At 35.6% G+C, this 16,979-nt stretch overlaps 1 protein-coding gene across 3 annotated transcripts in view; it reads left to right on the forward strand.

The window, feature by feature from the left end:
- Positions 1–16,979, forward strand: part of FER (FER tyrosine kinase) — a gene marked incomplete at both ends in the record, with an annotated part of 398,115 nt that overhangs the window by 110,271 nt on the left and 270,865 nt on the right. For 2 of the 3 annotated variants that reach the window (XM_080719603.1, XM_080719604.1), the window contains one exon: positions 16,402–16,494. In XM_080719603.1, the coding sequence (XP_080575729.1) occupies positions 16,402–16,494 (93 nt within the window). Of the gene's footprint in view, positions 1–16,401; positions 16,516–16,979 lie in introns of all 3 variants that reach the window. The other variant, XM_080719602.1, reaches the window with a different exon arrangement.

Genomic DNA, 16,979 nt, shown 5'->3' on the forward strand with positions numbered 1-16,979 from the left:
AACAGTGTACAGGCTGGTATGACAGGTTAGAATGCAGAGGAGCCCAATCCCAGAGCAAGGCATCATCCACCTACCAACTCTGACTCATGTGTTTTCACCAAGAGAAACAGGAAATCAGAGAAGGACGCTTGAGAGAGATTCCAAATGAAACACATCGAAAAGGTAGAGTAGTGTGCCCATGTGTGAGTGGCTTTTCCCCCAGGAGAAGAGTGGTTTTCAGCAGAAAACTGAGCACTCTGGCCTTTTACTTACAAAAAAAAAAAAAAAAAAAAAAAGTTAAGCCTTCCCAAGCATTCTGTTCAGGGTACTCTGGTAGTTTGTAGAGCGTGGGCAGTCATTTTGCAAAGGCTACAAATTGGGTACTAGGATTGAAAGATGTCTTCTTTAGTGCATGAATTACCCGGTGATAATTGGTTCAAATTAATACTGTAACAAAAAGCAGAGCCAACTTACTTTTTTTTTTTTTTTTTGGTACTGGAATTGAACTCAGGGGCTTTCAACCTCAGAGCTACACCCCAAGCCCTATTTTATTAACTATTTCTTTAACTTCAGCCTCCTGATGGGAAATATAGGGTGTGCCCAATCCTTGAGGTAAATATTATTTAATTCAGCCGCCTCTGTTATAGCTATTACAAAAATGCTGAGGAAACTAGTGCAAAGATGAAAAGGTGTATGAAAAAGATGGGGAATTTCAGCAGAGATATGGTTGCTACCAGAATAATATTGCTGGAACTGAAGAGCAGAGAAATTCATCAGATTGCCTTGTTAGTAAATAGACTGGACACTGAGAAGAAGAGATCAGTGAGAGGCGAAGACAGACTGATAGAAGATAATCTAAATTGAAACAAAAAGAAAAAAAGAGTGAAAAGTATAGCAAAGCATTAAAGATTATAAGATAATACCAAATGGTCCAACATACACATAATTAGAATTTAAGACAAGGAGATAGAGAGATAGGGTTAGAAAATATATTTGAAGAGTTAAGGGACAAGTACTTTCTAGCACTTTAATCTCACAGGTACATGATATTTAATCACTTTGGTAGGAATGTAAAACAGGACAGTTACTATGGAAAAGTTAAACATGGACTTACAATTGCTCTCCTAAAAGAGTTGAAAACAAGCATTGAAACAAGTACACATGCACACATGTTCTTAGCAGCATTATTCACAGTAGCTAAATGATGAGACAGCCGAAATGTCTTTGTCAATTTTAGTGAAGTCAAATAGTAATGACATTTATGAGTATTCATTATGCTAAGGCAGAGAGGGAAAGGCTCAGAAGGGAAAATGGGAGATAACGAAGGGAGAGAAAGGAGAGGTGAGAAGCTGCTCTGAGAAAACATGTGCAGTGAGGGACCAAGAAGTTTTTATTATTGTTTTTGTGATACTTTAGACTGAACTCAGGGTGTTCTACCTCTGAGCTATAACCCAAGCCCTTGATTTTTTTTTATTTTGAAGCAGGGTTCCACTAAGTTACTTTACACTGGCCTCAAACTTGTGATCCTCCTGTCACAGCCTCTCAAGTACTGAGATTACAGGTCATCTGCCTCAAAGAGGTTATTTTGGTTTTTTTAGTGGAGTAATGAGCTGAGGAGTAGGCTAGGAGTGGCTGAAGTAACTTGATTACTAGACATCAGGGCTTCTATGGAATATTTCTATTCCTATAGTATAATCCTTGTTTTATTAATGGTTTAAGGAAAATAAATAAATTTACCGCTTTATTATTATGTCCTGTAATTATTTAAACATGAAATCTCAGGCTGAATCTTGATAAGGCAATTTATAATAGTTTTAACTCTTTTAAATTTTATTTTTTTTATTTTTTTATGTGAATCATAATGAAAATGGCATACATTCAGACTGTGCTTGGTGCCTTTTCCCCCCTACTTCCCCTTCCCCCTCCCAACAATGGCTGTCCAAGTTAACCATGTTTCATTCAAACTTTTATACATATGTGAATATAGCTCCTCCATTAATCAACCTCAGCTTTCTTCCTCTCCTACCATTCCTTTCTAGCTTTGCTGAGATTTCCCCTCCATTATCTGAAGTCCCTCTGATATCCCTAATACTCCCTAGTTTGGGCATATTTTTTTTGTGTGTGTGTTATTGGGGGTGGAACCCAGGGACTTTTATACCTATGGGCTATACTCCTAGACCTATTTTATACTTTATTTGGAAACAGGGTCTCACAAAGTTGCTGAGAATCTCACTAAGTAGGTGGGGCTCACTTCGAACCTGTGCGATCTTTCTGTCTCAGCCTCCCAAATGTTGGGATTACAAGTGTGCGCCACCATGCCCAGCTTTAGTTTGGGCATATTAGAAAAAACACATGTCCCTTCTCTTTTTGTGCTTGGCTGATCTCATTTAACGTAATATTCTCCAGGTCTTTCTGTCTTCTTGGAATGACACGATTTTGTTTTTCAGCTGAGTAGAATTCCCTTGTGTTTATTTCCCATAATTTTGCAATCCATTCATCTGTTGATGGAGACCTAGATTGGTTCCATATTTTGGCTATTATGAATTGTGCTCCTGTGAACATGAGTATGCATATGTTACTGTAGTTCTCTGATTTTGACCCCTTTTGAAAGATACTCAGCAGTGGGATAGCCGGATCATATAGTAGATCCATTCCCAGTTTTCTAAGGAATCTCCACACTGAATTCCATAGTGACTAAACTAGTTTGCACTCACACCAGTAGTGGTAAAGAGTTTCTCTTTCCCCACATCCTTGCCAGCATTTTTTTTTTAAGTACTAATTATAATTCATCTCTTAGATTTTTTCTTTTTTTTGTTTTTTTTTTTGTTTTTTTTTTTTAAATTAATTTTTTTTTAATTTTATTTTATTGGTGCACTGTATTCATACATCTTACTGGGATACAAACTTTTGTAGATATACATGCACACATCGCCCAGTCAGCCCCCACCCAATCCCCACCCCATTCCCTCCCCATCCCTCCTTCCCATGCTTGGCTTAGTGGTTGACATCTAGTATTATAGCAATTTATCCAAAATTAAAAATGTTAATCTCACATAACAGTTTCATTTGTCTGATACCAAGCTTTTGATAACTTAAAGATAACATTTCAATATTTCTTTTTGCTTTCTTTCTTACCAGAGCATATATTTTTCTGTTTTTTTAGGTGAAACTATCATATATTAATATATTTATTTTTCAGAAAAAAAATCTATCCTAATATGGAATATGAATTCTAGATACCCAAAACGATCTTGAAAAAGAACAAAGCTAGCAGATATATATTTTCTGATTTCAAACCATATAAAGCTACAATAATTGAAACAGTGTAATACTGTTCTAAAGGCAGATATATAAACCATTGGAGTTAAATACAAGCCTTGAGCTAAATTCTTCCCTATATTGTCAAGTTATTTTTGACAAGGTTTCCACGAACATTTGGTGGTGGAAATAATAATCTTTTAACTAAATATTGTTGAAAAATAATAATTACATGGAAAAGAATAAAATTGGACCCTTACCTAAACCCACATACAAGTATTAACTCAAAATAGATAAGAGACCTAAATATAAATCTTAAGACTATAAACTTTTAGAAGAAAATCTGGGTCATAAAACCTCACAAAATTGAAATTGGCAGTGATTTCTTGGTTATGATTTCAATGGCACAGGCAACAGAAGAATATACAAACTCCCTAGGGAAAAAAAATATTGTATATCCAAAGACAATGTAAACAGAGTTAAAAGTTACTAATAGAATTGGATAAAATATTTCCAAATGCTATATCTGAAGGTATATTAATATTCCAACTAGAAATCCTAAAAATTAACAACAATAAAGGCAAACAATACCATTTAGAGATAGGTAAAGACTAACAAAAATAATGAATCTCCACAGATAACCAATCTTAGTTGTCTGTTGGATGGAAAATCTTGTTTCTCTGGTTCTGATGAGTGTTACCTATTTCTTCTTTGTAGTTAATCTCTTTGAGTATTTTCTCTAGCGCTGCTTTTGAAGACATAAATTCCTTCAGTTTCTGTTTGTCATGGAAGCTTCTTATTTCTCCATCTAATTTGATAGAAAGTTTTGCTGGATAGGAAATTTTTGGCTGGAAGTTGTTTTCTTTCAGAGTTTGGAATATGTTACTCCAAGCCCTTCTGGCTCTCATGACTTGGTTTGGGAAGTCTGGAGTGATTCTAATTGGTTTGCCTCTGAATGTCACTTGGCCCTTTGTTTTTGTTGCCTTTAAGATTCTCTGCTTGGCTTCCACATTGGTCATTTTGACAATTATGTGGCGTGGGGATCCTCTTCTCTGATCCTGTCTAAAGGGAGTTCTATAAGTTTCCTGGATCTGTGTATCGACCTCTTGCTCTATATTTGGAAAATTTTCTGCTATTACTTCCTTGAAGAGATTGTTGATCCCTTTGGTTTCACTTTCTTTTCCCTCCTCTATTCCAATTATTCTTAGGTTAGCTCTCTTAAGATGGGCCCATATTTCTTCCATGTCAGATTCCTGCTGTTGGATATTTTTTTCTAGATTAGAAAGTATGCGTTCATTTTTGGAATGATCATCTTCTAAGAGCGAGATTCTGTTCTCCATGTGTTCTAATCGGTTGTTTGTGCTTTGAATTGAGGCCTTTACTTCATTAATTGCATCCTTTATCTCTTTTTGGCTCTCTCTGAGTTCTTTTCGAAGCACCTCTATTATTTCTACAGTTATTTTCCTGATTTGATCTTCTAGAAATCTCTGATTTTCTGTTTTATCGGGTTCTGATGTTGTGGGGTTGTGCGCATTCATTACTCCAGTGTTATTCCTCTTTCCCATGATTTCGGAGGTTTGTGCCTTCTCTGGGTTCTTCCCTTAGGTCACTATGACTTCACTTAAGGTGCTCTGGATCTCGAGTCTGTATTATCTCAGACCCCACTACTCCTTTACTGGGTTGTATCACAGATTCTCCGACCCAGGGAGTCGATAGAGGCTGCTTTAAACTATGGGGGGTGCCAGGTTGCACGTTCTCCTATGGTGTGATATCTCTGCTACCACCACTCCCTCACTGGGTCAAGTCCCAGGAGGTACAGTACTGGGATTTCTCCTCTGTGGCCCGCAATTTGACTCACTGTTCTTGAGTACGCAGATGTAGCTGTACTGGACTCGGTGAATTCACTGCTGCTGCCGCCGCCGGTGGCAATATGGCGCCTCTGCCATGCCCTCGGCCGTGAGGCTGGCGTATTTTTTCTTCTCTGGTTTTGATTTCCACTCTGAATCCCTGCAGCGTGTGCTGAGCTCGGCCACTGGGAGCTTTAGACGCTCTCTGCGTGGAGAAATCCCGCCTGGCTGTTCTGCAGTGGCTCACCTCGGCTTGCTGTAGCCGTCCGTTGAGTTCGCCACTGCCGCCGGCAGTATGGCGCTGCTGCCGCGTCCTCGGGTGCGTGTGTCTCCTCTGTGGCCCTGAGCTCTGTTCTCAGTCCGCTTTCTCTCTGGAGCCTGGTGGTTTTTTTTTGTTTTTCTGGTGATGGTGTTTTCTGGCTATGAAAGGCGCTGGTTTTGTGGTAATGGAGATTGGTTGTTAGCGGGGCTCTTAAGCCCCGCTTTTCTCGGTCGCCATCTTCCCGGAAGTCCATTTGTTGTTATTTGACTTCTTTATGCTTGCCACTCTGATTGGGGTTAGATGGAATCTCAGCATAATTTTGATTTGCATCTCTCTGATGGCTAATGATATTGACCATCTTTTCATTTATCTATTGGCCATTTGTATTTCTTCGTGAAGTGTCTATTCAGTTCAGTTGCCCTTTTTTTTTTTTTTAACTAGGTTATTTGTTTTGCTAGTGTAGAGTCTTTTGTATATTCTGGATATTAGCCCTCTATCTGAGTGGTGGCTGCTAAAGAATGCTTATCTCATTCTGTAGGCTTTCTCTTTAGGTTCTTGATGGTTTCCTTTGATGAGAAGAAATGTTTTAGTTTGATGCCATCCCACTTATTAATTATTTCTTTAATTTCCTATGCTTTGGAGGTCTTGTTGAGGAAGTTATTGCTTGTGCCTATATGTTGGAGTGTTGAGCCCTATGCCCTCCTCTAATAACTTTACAGTCCCTGGTCTAATTTCTAAGTCTTTATCCATCTCGAATTGATTCCTGTGCATGGTGAGAGGTAAGGATTTAGTTTCATCTTTCTGCAAATGGATAGCCAGTTCTCCCAACACCATTTGTTGAGAAAGCTATCTTTTCTCCAGTGAATGAGTTTGGCCACTTTGTGAAAGATCAATTGACTGTAGGTGTGTGGGTTTGTTTTTATATATTCTATTCTGTTTCACTAGTCAGTCTGCCTGTTGTTGTGCCAATAACATGCTGTTTTTACTATGATTGCTCTATAGTATAATTTGAAGTCAGGGATTGTGATGCTTCCTACATGATTCTTATGGCTGAAAATTGCTTTGGCTATTCTGGGTCTTTTCTTTCTCTACATAAAATTCATGAGTAATTTTTCTAGGTCTTTAAAGAATGTCTTTGGTGTTTTGATAGGAATTGCATTGAATCTATAGATCACTTTTGGCAGAATGGCCATTGTGATGATATTTATTCTACCTATCCATGACTAAGGAATATCTTTCCATCTTCCAAGGTCGTCTTCAATTTCTTTCTTTAATGTTTTATAGTATTCATTGTAGAGATCTTTTACTTCTTTTGTTAGATTTATTTCTAGGTATTTTCTTGGTTTTGAGGTTATAGTGAATGGAATTCTTTTCTTTACTTCATTCATTGTAGATTCATTGCTGGCATATAGAAAAGCAAATGATTTCTTTATATTGATATTGTATCCTGCAATGTTGCTGAATTGGTTAATCAGCTTCAGTAGTCTTTATTTTTATTTTTATTTTTTTTTTTTGGTGGTACTGGGGTTCCTGGAAGCCCTTCTACCTCCGGGCTACACTCCCAGACCTATTTTTACATTTTTATTTGGAAACAGGGTCTCCTAAGCCAGCGCGCGTTGCTGGCTTCCAACCTGCGCGATCCTCCTGTCTATGCCTTCCAAGCACGCGGATTACAAGCGTGCGCCACCACGCCCGGCTTCAGTAGTCTTTTGGTTGAGTTCTTTGGGTCTTCTAGATAAAGGATCATGTAATCTGCAAATAGGATAGTTTTAATTCCTCTCTTCCTATGTGAATTTTTTGATTTATTTCTTTGGCTTATTGCTGTGACAAGAGTCTCGAGGACTATATTGAAAAGGAGTGGTGATAGTGGGCATCCTTGTCTTGATCCTAATTTTAGAGGAATTTTTTGCAGTTTTCCCCCATTCAATATGATGTTGGCTTTGGGTTTATTGTATATTACCTTAATGATGTTGAAATATGTTCCTTCTATTTCAGTTTTCTGCAGTGTTTTTAACATGAATGGGTGTTGGATTTTACCAAATGCTTTTTCAGCATCTATTGATATGATCATGTGGTTTTTGTTCTCAGTTCTATTTATTTGGTGTATTGATTTGCATATGTTGAACCAGGCTTGCTTTTCTGGGATGAAACCAACTTGGTTGTGGTGTACAATTGTCTTGATATTTTTTTTGTCTTGATATTGTTTTGAATGTGTATAGCTAGTATTTTTTTTTTTTTAGAAATTTTGCATCTATGTTCATCAAGAATATTGGTCTGTAATATTCTTTTCTTGAGGTATCTTTACTTGGTTTGGGGATTAATGTAATACTGGCCTCATAGAAGGAATTAGGAAGAATCCCATCTCTTTAAATTTTTCAGAACAAGTTGTGAAGTATTGGTATTAATTCTTCACTCAAGGTTTTGTAGAATTTAGCTAGAAACTCATCACACCCTGGCTTTTCTTTGTTGGCAGAATTTTTATTGCTGTTTCTATTTTTTTTTTTTTTTTTTGCTTGCTATTGGTTGGTTTAGGCTTGCTATGTCCTCTTGGTTCAATTTAGGTAAGTTATATGTGCTTAGAAATCTATCGATTTCTTTCATGTTTTATATTCTATTGGAATATAAATTTCAAAATAGTTTCTGATAATCCTTTGAATTTTCATACTGTTGTTATGTCTCCTTTTTTATTTCTGATTTTAATACTTTAAGTTGATTCTTACTGTCTTTTGGTTAGCTTGGTGAGGGATTTATTCATCTTATTAATCGTTTCAAAGAACTAGCTTTTTATTTTGTTTATTATTTGAAAAATTTTTAAATTTTGTTCTCTATTTCATTTATTTCTGCTCTGATTTTAATAATTTCTTTCCTTCTGCTGGCTTTGAGATTAGACTATTGCAGTCTTTCTAGGTCCTTAAGATGTGTTATTAGGTTGCTTACTTGGAGACTCTCTATTCTTATGTGGGCACTCAATTCTATAAACTTTTCTCTTAGCACCACCTTCAATGTGTCCCATAGATTTTAAGTTGTGTCTCTATTTTAATTTAATTCCAGACATTTCTTTATTTCTCCCCTTATTTCTGATCTTACCCACTCATCATTCAGTAGTTTATCATTCAATGTATGTGTATTTAAATAGTTTCTTTTGGGCCAGGCATGGTGGCGCACGCTTGTAATCCCCGTGCTTGGGAGGCAGAGACAGGAGTATCGTGCAGGTTCGAAGCCAGCCGTGCTGGCTTAAGAGATCCTGTTTCCACAAATAAAAAAGTATAAAATAGGTATGGGAGTGTAGTGCAGAGATAGAAGGGCTTCCAGGAACCCCAGGACCACCAAAAGAAAACAAAGTTTCTTTTGGTCTTCCTGTTGTTGATTTCTACTTTCATTCCATTGTGGTCTGAAAAGATGCAGGGAATTATATTACATCTTTTGAATTTCCTGGTGCTTGCTTTGTAGCCAGGATGTGATCTGTTTTGGAGAAGGTTCCATGGGCTGCTGAGAAGAATGTGCATTCTGCTGTTCCAGGTTGAAATATTCTGTATATGTCTATTAAGTCCATTTGGTTTATACTTTTCTTTAGTTCTGAAGAATTTTTACTCATCTTTTGCCTTGAAGATCTATTTAGTAGCATGAGAGGTGTGTTGAAGTCTCCTAATATTATTTTATTTGGTTCTATTTGAGATCTGATGTCCTGGATAGTTTATTTTACAAATGTGGGTGCACCCACATTTGGGACATAAACATTTACTATCTTTATATATTCTTGGTGGATTGTTCCTTTTAATAAAAGGCAGTATCCTGCTTTGTCTCTTCTGATGTTCTTTAGCTTAAAGTCTGTTTTATTGGATATCAGCATTGCTATCCCTGGCCATTTTTGGTCTCCATTTGCATTATATATCTTTTTCCATCCTTTTACTTTCAGTCTATGAATGTCATTGGCTGTAAGTGAGTTTCTTGCTAACAGCTTATATTCGGATTATGTTTTTTAATCCACATTGCCAGTCTGTGTCTTTCGATTGGTGAGTTAAGTCCTTTGACATTCAGAATTATTATTTAAATATGATTTTTGTTTCCTATTGTTTTGTATTCTACCTTCTGTTTGGTATAATGTTATTTCTTTTTTTCTTAGATGCCTTGTTGATCAACTTCATCTCTTCTCTGGTTCTGGAATTTGCTTCTTTTTTCTTCTTTATGGGTTATTTCTTTAAGTATTTTCTCTAATGTTGGCTTTGAATTCATGAATTTTTTCAGAATCTGCTTATCTTGAAAAACTTTTGTTTCTCCATCAATTTTGAATAATAATTTTACTGGATATAGCAGTTTTGATTGGAAGTTGTTTTCTTCCAGAGTCTGGATCACATCATATCAGTCTCTCCCAGCATTCATGACTTGGGTTGTAGTCTAGGATTATTTTTATTGTTTTGCCCCTATATATCATCCATTCTCTCTTTTTTAACTGCTTTTAAGTTTCTTTCCTTGGCCTCTATGTTGGTCATTTTGATTATTGCATGACATGGGGAGATGCTTCTTTGCTCTTGTCTTATCGGTGTTCTGTATGTCTCCTGAATGTATACGTCCAAGTCTCTTTCCATTTTTGGAAAATTCTCTGAAATTATTTCTCTGAAGAGTTTACAAATACCCTTGATCTGTAACTCTATTCCTTCTTCAATCCCTTTTATCCATAATTTAGGACTTTTCATATTGTCCCATAGTTGTTGGATGTTTAAGTTTTGTTGCTGTAATGCCTTCTATATTCTGTTGACTGTTCTTTCGGTTCTGAATGAACTGTCTTGTAACAGTGATATTCTATTTTCCATTTCATCTAATCTTCCAGAATTTCTTTCTATCGCTATCTTTATTTCATTTATTGACTCATTTCATTCCAGACCTCTTTCTCATTCTTTCTTAGTGTCTCCATTTTTTCTTTTATTTCCTGTATACTTGCTTTGAGGCCTTTCATCATATTGAAGATCAGGATTCAGAATTCTCCCTTTTATTTCTTGTAGGTCAGTATTCATGATTCTTTTTATTTCTTCACTCTTTCTAGTTCTTATATTTTTAAGGTTCTCAGACTTGTCTTTCTGATGTCTTAGCATCTTGTCTTTTTTGGGTACTTTGTCTGATCCAATCTTATTAGTAGGAATTTAGAGGTGTCAGCAGATAAGAGTGAGTTTTTTAATGGTGAGGGTCGGGTCATCGAGGAGGAGCTGGTGTGATGGGTACAGGAGTCAGGTAAAGTAGAGGATATGATTAGGTTGAGTAAGAATTTAAGTATAATAAGGTAGTATCTGATTGAGAATGAGAGGTTAGACAATAGGCCTCTTATACTCAGTAGAGTATTTAAGTATGGAAATATGAAATACATTGAATATAAAACAAGGAGATACAGTAAGGGAAAAAATAAAAGTTTTGAGAGAAGAGAGTAGATAGACTAGAGTGAGGAAGTTTGTATAAGGAATGGGAGGAAGGATCAACAAACATGAATAAAGTAACAACAAGTTATAAAAACTAACAATTACAAATCAAAAACCAAAAAAACCAACCAAATGAAAAAAAGGAATAAGAAAGAGAATAAAAGAAATTAAAAAATAAAGGACTAAAATAAAAAGAACTAGCAACAGTGTGAGACAAAAACAAAACAAACACACATTGCCCAATTACCCCTTACACAATTCTCACCCCATTTCCTTCTACTCCTTTCTTCTCATTGCTTGGCTTACTGATTGAGTTTGATATGTTTCTTAATGTGCATCCTGTACATTAGAGAATTTCTCTCTTACTCCCTCACATTCCCCTCATTTGAGTCACCTTATTTGCTCATCTATACTTTCTCCTTCTTTGTCTAGTTCCTCTAATGACCCATTTTCTCCCTAGCTTCTGCATATAAGGGAAAGCATCTGGTTTATAATTTTTGTGACTGACTTACTTAGCATAATTTCTCCAGTTCAACCCATTTCCCTGTAAATGATGTGATTTTGTTCTTCTTTATGGCTGGGTAAAATTTCACTTTGTACATATCTCATAGTTTTGTAATCCATAGTTTTGTAAAACATCTTGGCTGGTTCCATAGTTTGGCTATGGTGAATTGTGCAGTTATGAACACAGATACACATGCATTAGTTTGGTAGTTTGTTTTCCATTTGTTTGGGTAGATACCCAGAAGTAGTATTTCTGCATCATATGATAAGTTTGTTCCCATTGTTCTAAGGATCCTCCATACTTTTTTCCAAAGTGGTTGCACTAATTTGCAATCTTAAAAACAATGTTTTAGAGTTCCCACTTCTCCACATCCTCACCAACATTGTGTTTTGAATGATTGCCATTCTAGTTGGAGTTAGGTGCAAGTTTTATGCATTTATTGGCCATTTGAATTTCTGCTTTCTGGAAGTGTCTTATTAGTTCACTTGCCCAATTTTTGATTGGGTTATTTATTGTTTTAGTGCTGAATTTCTTGAGTTCTCTGTAAAATCTAGGTATTAGTCCTCTATCGAAGGAATAGGTGTTAAATTTTCCTTCCATTCTGTCAGTTCTCTGTTGAGCTTCTTGATAGTTTCTTTTGCTGTACAGAAGGTCTTTACTTTAATGCAATTTCATGTATTGATCTGCCTTTTAGTTTTTTGTGCCTTTGGGGTGTTGTTGAGAATGTTTTTATGTGTGCCTAAGTTTTGCAGTGTTGGACCTATGCCTTCTTCAAGAAGCATCAAGGTCTCTGGTCTGATTTTCAAGTCTTTGATCAATCTTGAGTTGACTCTTGTGCAGGGTGAGAAAGTGGGGCTTATTTTCATTTTTCTGCATATGGTTAACCAGTTTTTCCAACACCATATTTTGAACAGCCTATTTTTTTCCCAATGTATGTTTTTGGCCCCTTTGTCAAAATCAAGTGGCTGTGTTAAGATTTGTTTCTGAGTCTTCTGTTCTGCTCCATTGGTCTATGTATTTGGTTTTGTGCCAATACCATGCTCTTTTTATTATTATGGCTTTTTAATATAGTTTTAAGTTAAGGTATTCTGGTGTTTTCTGCATGATTTTTGTTGCTGAGAACTACTGTGGCTATTCTGTTTTTTTTTTTTTTTTTTTTTTTTTTGTTCCAGATGAATTTAAGGACTTATTTTTCTATGTCTGTGTGGTATGACCCTGTTAATTTAATAGAAATTATTCTTAAAATGGAAGCTGATGCTGCATTTAGAACTTTTCTTTCATGATAGTCTAGTAGTTTCACTTGCAGCATTTTGGGGGAGCATCTCACGTGAGTATTGCTTCATAAAATCAGGTTTCTTTTCTTAGCATTGGCTTGCTCTGTGCTCCTCCACTGGCCCTGACTTTCTCTACAGTGAGGAGATTTCCTTTTGCCAGAATTAATCCCTCTGTGTCCTTTATCTGGAGGCAGCTCTTTATCTTATCATTACTCAAGGTAGGTAAAATGACTATCATCTTCAACACTGGCAGGCCTACAGGCACTCTTAGGCACTGTGTCCATCCTGAGTGAAAGGAAGCTTTTTAAAATTACCATTTAATTCTTCCAAATAAATATCAACCTGTCCGTGAATTTGGCAGTCTGATATGTTATTATGTAGACTGTAATTTAAAGCTAATACTTAACATTACATAGATGAGAGCTTTGGCAAATTAATTTTATGTTTTATTTGGGGAATATGGGTGAGCTGAGAGTGGTTAAAATATTTTACAAACTTTACTTGCGTTTTGATTATTGCTGTATGAAATTCAAGGTGGTGGTGGTCGTTGCCATTGTCTTTGTTGTTGTAGTAGTAGTAGTAGTAGTAGTAGTAGTAGCAGTAGCAGTAGTAGTAGTAGTAGTAGTAGTAGTAGTAATATTTGTAGTCCTCAGGGACATTCTATCTCTGAGCGATACCATCAGTCATGTGTTATTATTATTTTTTTAAACAGGGTCCCACTAAGTTGCGATGTGTTGGCCTCAAACCTGCCATCTTCCTATCTCATATTCCCATGTATTGTGATTACAGATTAATAATATTTTTGTTATCAGTGCATTTTAAAATCAATCTACCTAAAAATACCTTTAAAGAAAAAGATGTTTTTACTAATTGCATCCTTTTAAACACATGCTATATAATGCTTTGTAACAATCACAATTTTAGGATTTAATTATCAGATAATTCTAATCCATTGGGTAATTCTAACATTAACCTTTTAAGAAAATTTTAAAGGGGTTTGAGGGAAAGAATTCTGTTCTCCTTTCCAGGGTTTGATGCCCAAGGTAAAACTTGAGAGTTAATGTTATCATCACAATGCTTATGATTCTTTCACATATAAATAAAATGCTTTCTAGTACTTAAAATTCTCTTCTGGGCCAGGCGTGGTGGCGCACGCTTGTAATCCCCGCGCTTGGGAGGCAGAGACAGGAGGATTGTGCTGGTTCGAAGCCAGCCGTGCTGGTTTAAGAGACCCTGTTTCCAAATAAAAATATAAAATAGGTCGGGGAGTGTAGCCCGGAGGTAGAAGGGCTTCCAGGAACCCCAGTACCACAAAAATAAAATAAAATAAAATTCTCTTCTGAGTTTTCTGTGTTTTTGCATAACCTCTCATGTAGTTTTCAGTTCTTTTTCCTTAATACTCTTAAGTAGGAATAATAGTCCCTCTGGTACCTTGAGAGAACTGACTTAGAGGAAAAGCCTGAAAGCACAGTAGAGGGTCTACTGCCTTCTCATGAAACTTTCACTACCAAACAGGGGAGAATAGCACTTTCATCTCATTTTTCTGTCAGTAGTTACAACAGCAAAATGGCCATTTCCACAACCACAGAGTTGTAGGGAAGTTGTAGAAAGAAATTTCCCAAAGGAATAAGCAAAGGGATAAATTGGACTGGGGATTGGAAAAACTATAGCTATGTCAGTTCTTTCTCATATGCCTTCCTCATCCCATCATATTATATTTCTCTATAAATCTAATTTCAGAAGTGGTGTATGGTTTACTCCCCATGTTTTCTTTCTCTATATCCTGGTTCTGTTTTGTTTTTTTTTTTTGCCAGTTTTTATTTTAGAAGACTTCTCAAACACCAGAAGTAGATATAAAACATATATATATATATATATTTTATATCTATCTATCTATCTACACAAAAAACAAACAAACAAACAAACAAACAATCCTCCCCCCATATAAGTTGAGGAGTGTGGGCATGCTTTGAAGAAAGGCCACTGCTTTGAGGCTGTCTTTCCTTCAGTCCTGGTTGGGGCTCAGTTATGGTGGTTTTTTTGTTTTTGTTTTTTTTTCCTTGCGGTACTGGGGATGGAACCCATGGGCATTCTACCTCAAGCTAAACCCACAGACATATTTTTAATTCTTTATTTTGAAACAATGTCTCATTGAGTTGCAAAGGGTCTAAGTAGTTGAGGCTGTTCATGAAACATGATCCTCCTGTCTCAGCTTCCCAAATGCTGGGATTACAATCGTGTACCACCATGCCCAGCTAGTTTTGGTGTTTTTAATAAAAAGTAAAATTGGCATTCACCTTGAATTTATACTGTAATTAAGGATGTAGTATGAGTGCTCATGCTTATATTCCTAAGGTGATGATTATTTTTACTATGATAAAGATATATTTTATAAAAGTATGTGAAAATTAAGTGCACTTTTAAAGTGTTAATTTTTAATGATTTATAGTAACTTAATTGTAAGACCCCTATGAAGATTTATATTTTTTATCCATTTTATACATGGCTAATGATTTACATAGTATCACAAGCAAATTAGCAATATGATAGCAAAAAAGAAGTTGGAATCATCTACTCTTTTAGAAAGGTTTTCCTGAGATTGCTTTAAATGATTGTGTATATGTGTATAGAATAATCGAGACTCTTATCACTACAACTGTTAAAAGGAATAGTAAATAAAGTAGTAGTAGGCAAGTGGAGAGGTAAAAGTTATAAGGTACTGTATCCTTATAATAAACATGCCCATATTTATTACTGCAGGAACTAACACTACAGGATAGAGGTTACGGGAACAAAAGGTATTATTTGTGACCTGCTTTAGTTCTTTTTCACAAATTTAAACTTCACTACTGATAGAAGACATATGGAAACATTGCACTTGACATGAGATCTCTTGTTCTTTTGCCTATTGCTGATTAACAGTTGAAATGTAGTTGTTATAGAGAAATTGACCAAGTCTTTCACTACGAACCCTTACATTTTCCTACTGTTCTCTTTACCTCCTACTTCTCAATTTTGTTTTTTTCCACCTTATTTCCTACCCTCTTCATATCCCATTCACCTGGGGTCTTAAAATAGATTTGAATATTTTAGAATTTTCAGGAAAATATTTTTAGTAGAGATAAATAATATTAAAAAATAGACATCTTGCAGCAAATAGCAAGCTAGATTGACTTTTTTCAGGTGTAATTCTGCGCCTGCCGCCTTCGTCTTCCAACCCCTCCATCTTGTAGTTGTCAATATCATCAACATCATTATCATCCTTATGTGAATCTTTGGGAAACTTACTTAGTTCTTAAGTGCAATTTACTTACATTAAAAAATGCTTATAGCTTATGTGTGTGTGGTTTTGGTGTGTGTGTACTTTTTTTTTTTTTTAACAGGTCTGGGGATGGAACCCAGGAGCATTTGACCTCTGAGGCACATCCCCTGCTCTATGTTTATTCTTTATTTTGAAACAGGGTCTCACTAAGTTGCGGAGGGCCTCACGAAGTAGCTGAGGCTGTCTGCAAACCGTGATCCTCCGGTTTCAACCTCCTGAATGCTGGGATTACAAGTGTGTGCCACCATACCCAGCTTACATGTTGTTTAATACTTGGTTTTTCTTGAATTTTCTATGCATTTCTTTTTTTCCATCTAATTGAAATCTATTTGAATTTTTCCAAATCCGTACATTTATTGAGGTATCAAGAAAGTAAAATTCTATAGAGTTTGTAATAATTGAGTAATTTTTTCCTTAATACTAGTAATTTTATATTTGATTTAAGTGAAAAAAATGATGGATAAGCTGTGGATAAATACCTAACTACAAAATGTGTATATATTGGATAGTTTATTATTGCTGAAGACTTCTTCTTAATTCCTCCAGGAAAGAAAGGAGAGACTATCCAAATTTGAATCTATTCGTCATTCAATTGCTGGGATAATTAGATCTCCAAAATCTGCACTTGGCTCTTCAGCAGTAAGTAGAATTAACTGTTATGTGCTATTGAAGATGATTATTGTCTTGCTTCTTTCTGATGTATATAAATTTATACTTAAATAGAAAATTAAGAGCATAATTCAACTTTTTGCATGCATATGAATCAGTTCTTACATGTATAGTAAAATATCATGTAATATTGATATAGGGAGGACAGAAATAATCTTGTGCAGTAGGTCCATCCCCTTTTCTGCAGAGGATGCATTTTTAAGACCCTCCTATCAGATGCCTGAAACTGTAGATAGTATTAAGCCCTATAGGTATTTTTTTCCTTTATATACTTAACTATCACAAAATTTACTAATTAGGCAAAAAAATTAATAATAATATTGAAACAATAATTATAGCAGTATATGTATATCTTATATACTATAACAACAATAATAACAATACTTATAATAATATAACAGTAGTTATGTTGATATAACAATAATTACAGCAATATAGTATATATTTTACTTAAT

This window comes from Muscardinus avellanarius (genome assembly GCF_963383645.1).
Source record: "Muscardinus avellanarius genome assembly, chromosome: 1".
In the NCBI taxonomy this organism is placed as follows: domain Eukaryota; kingdom Metazoa; phylum Chordata; class Mammalia; order Rodentia; family Gliridae; genus Muscardinus; species Muscardinus avellanarius.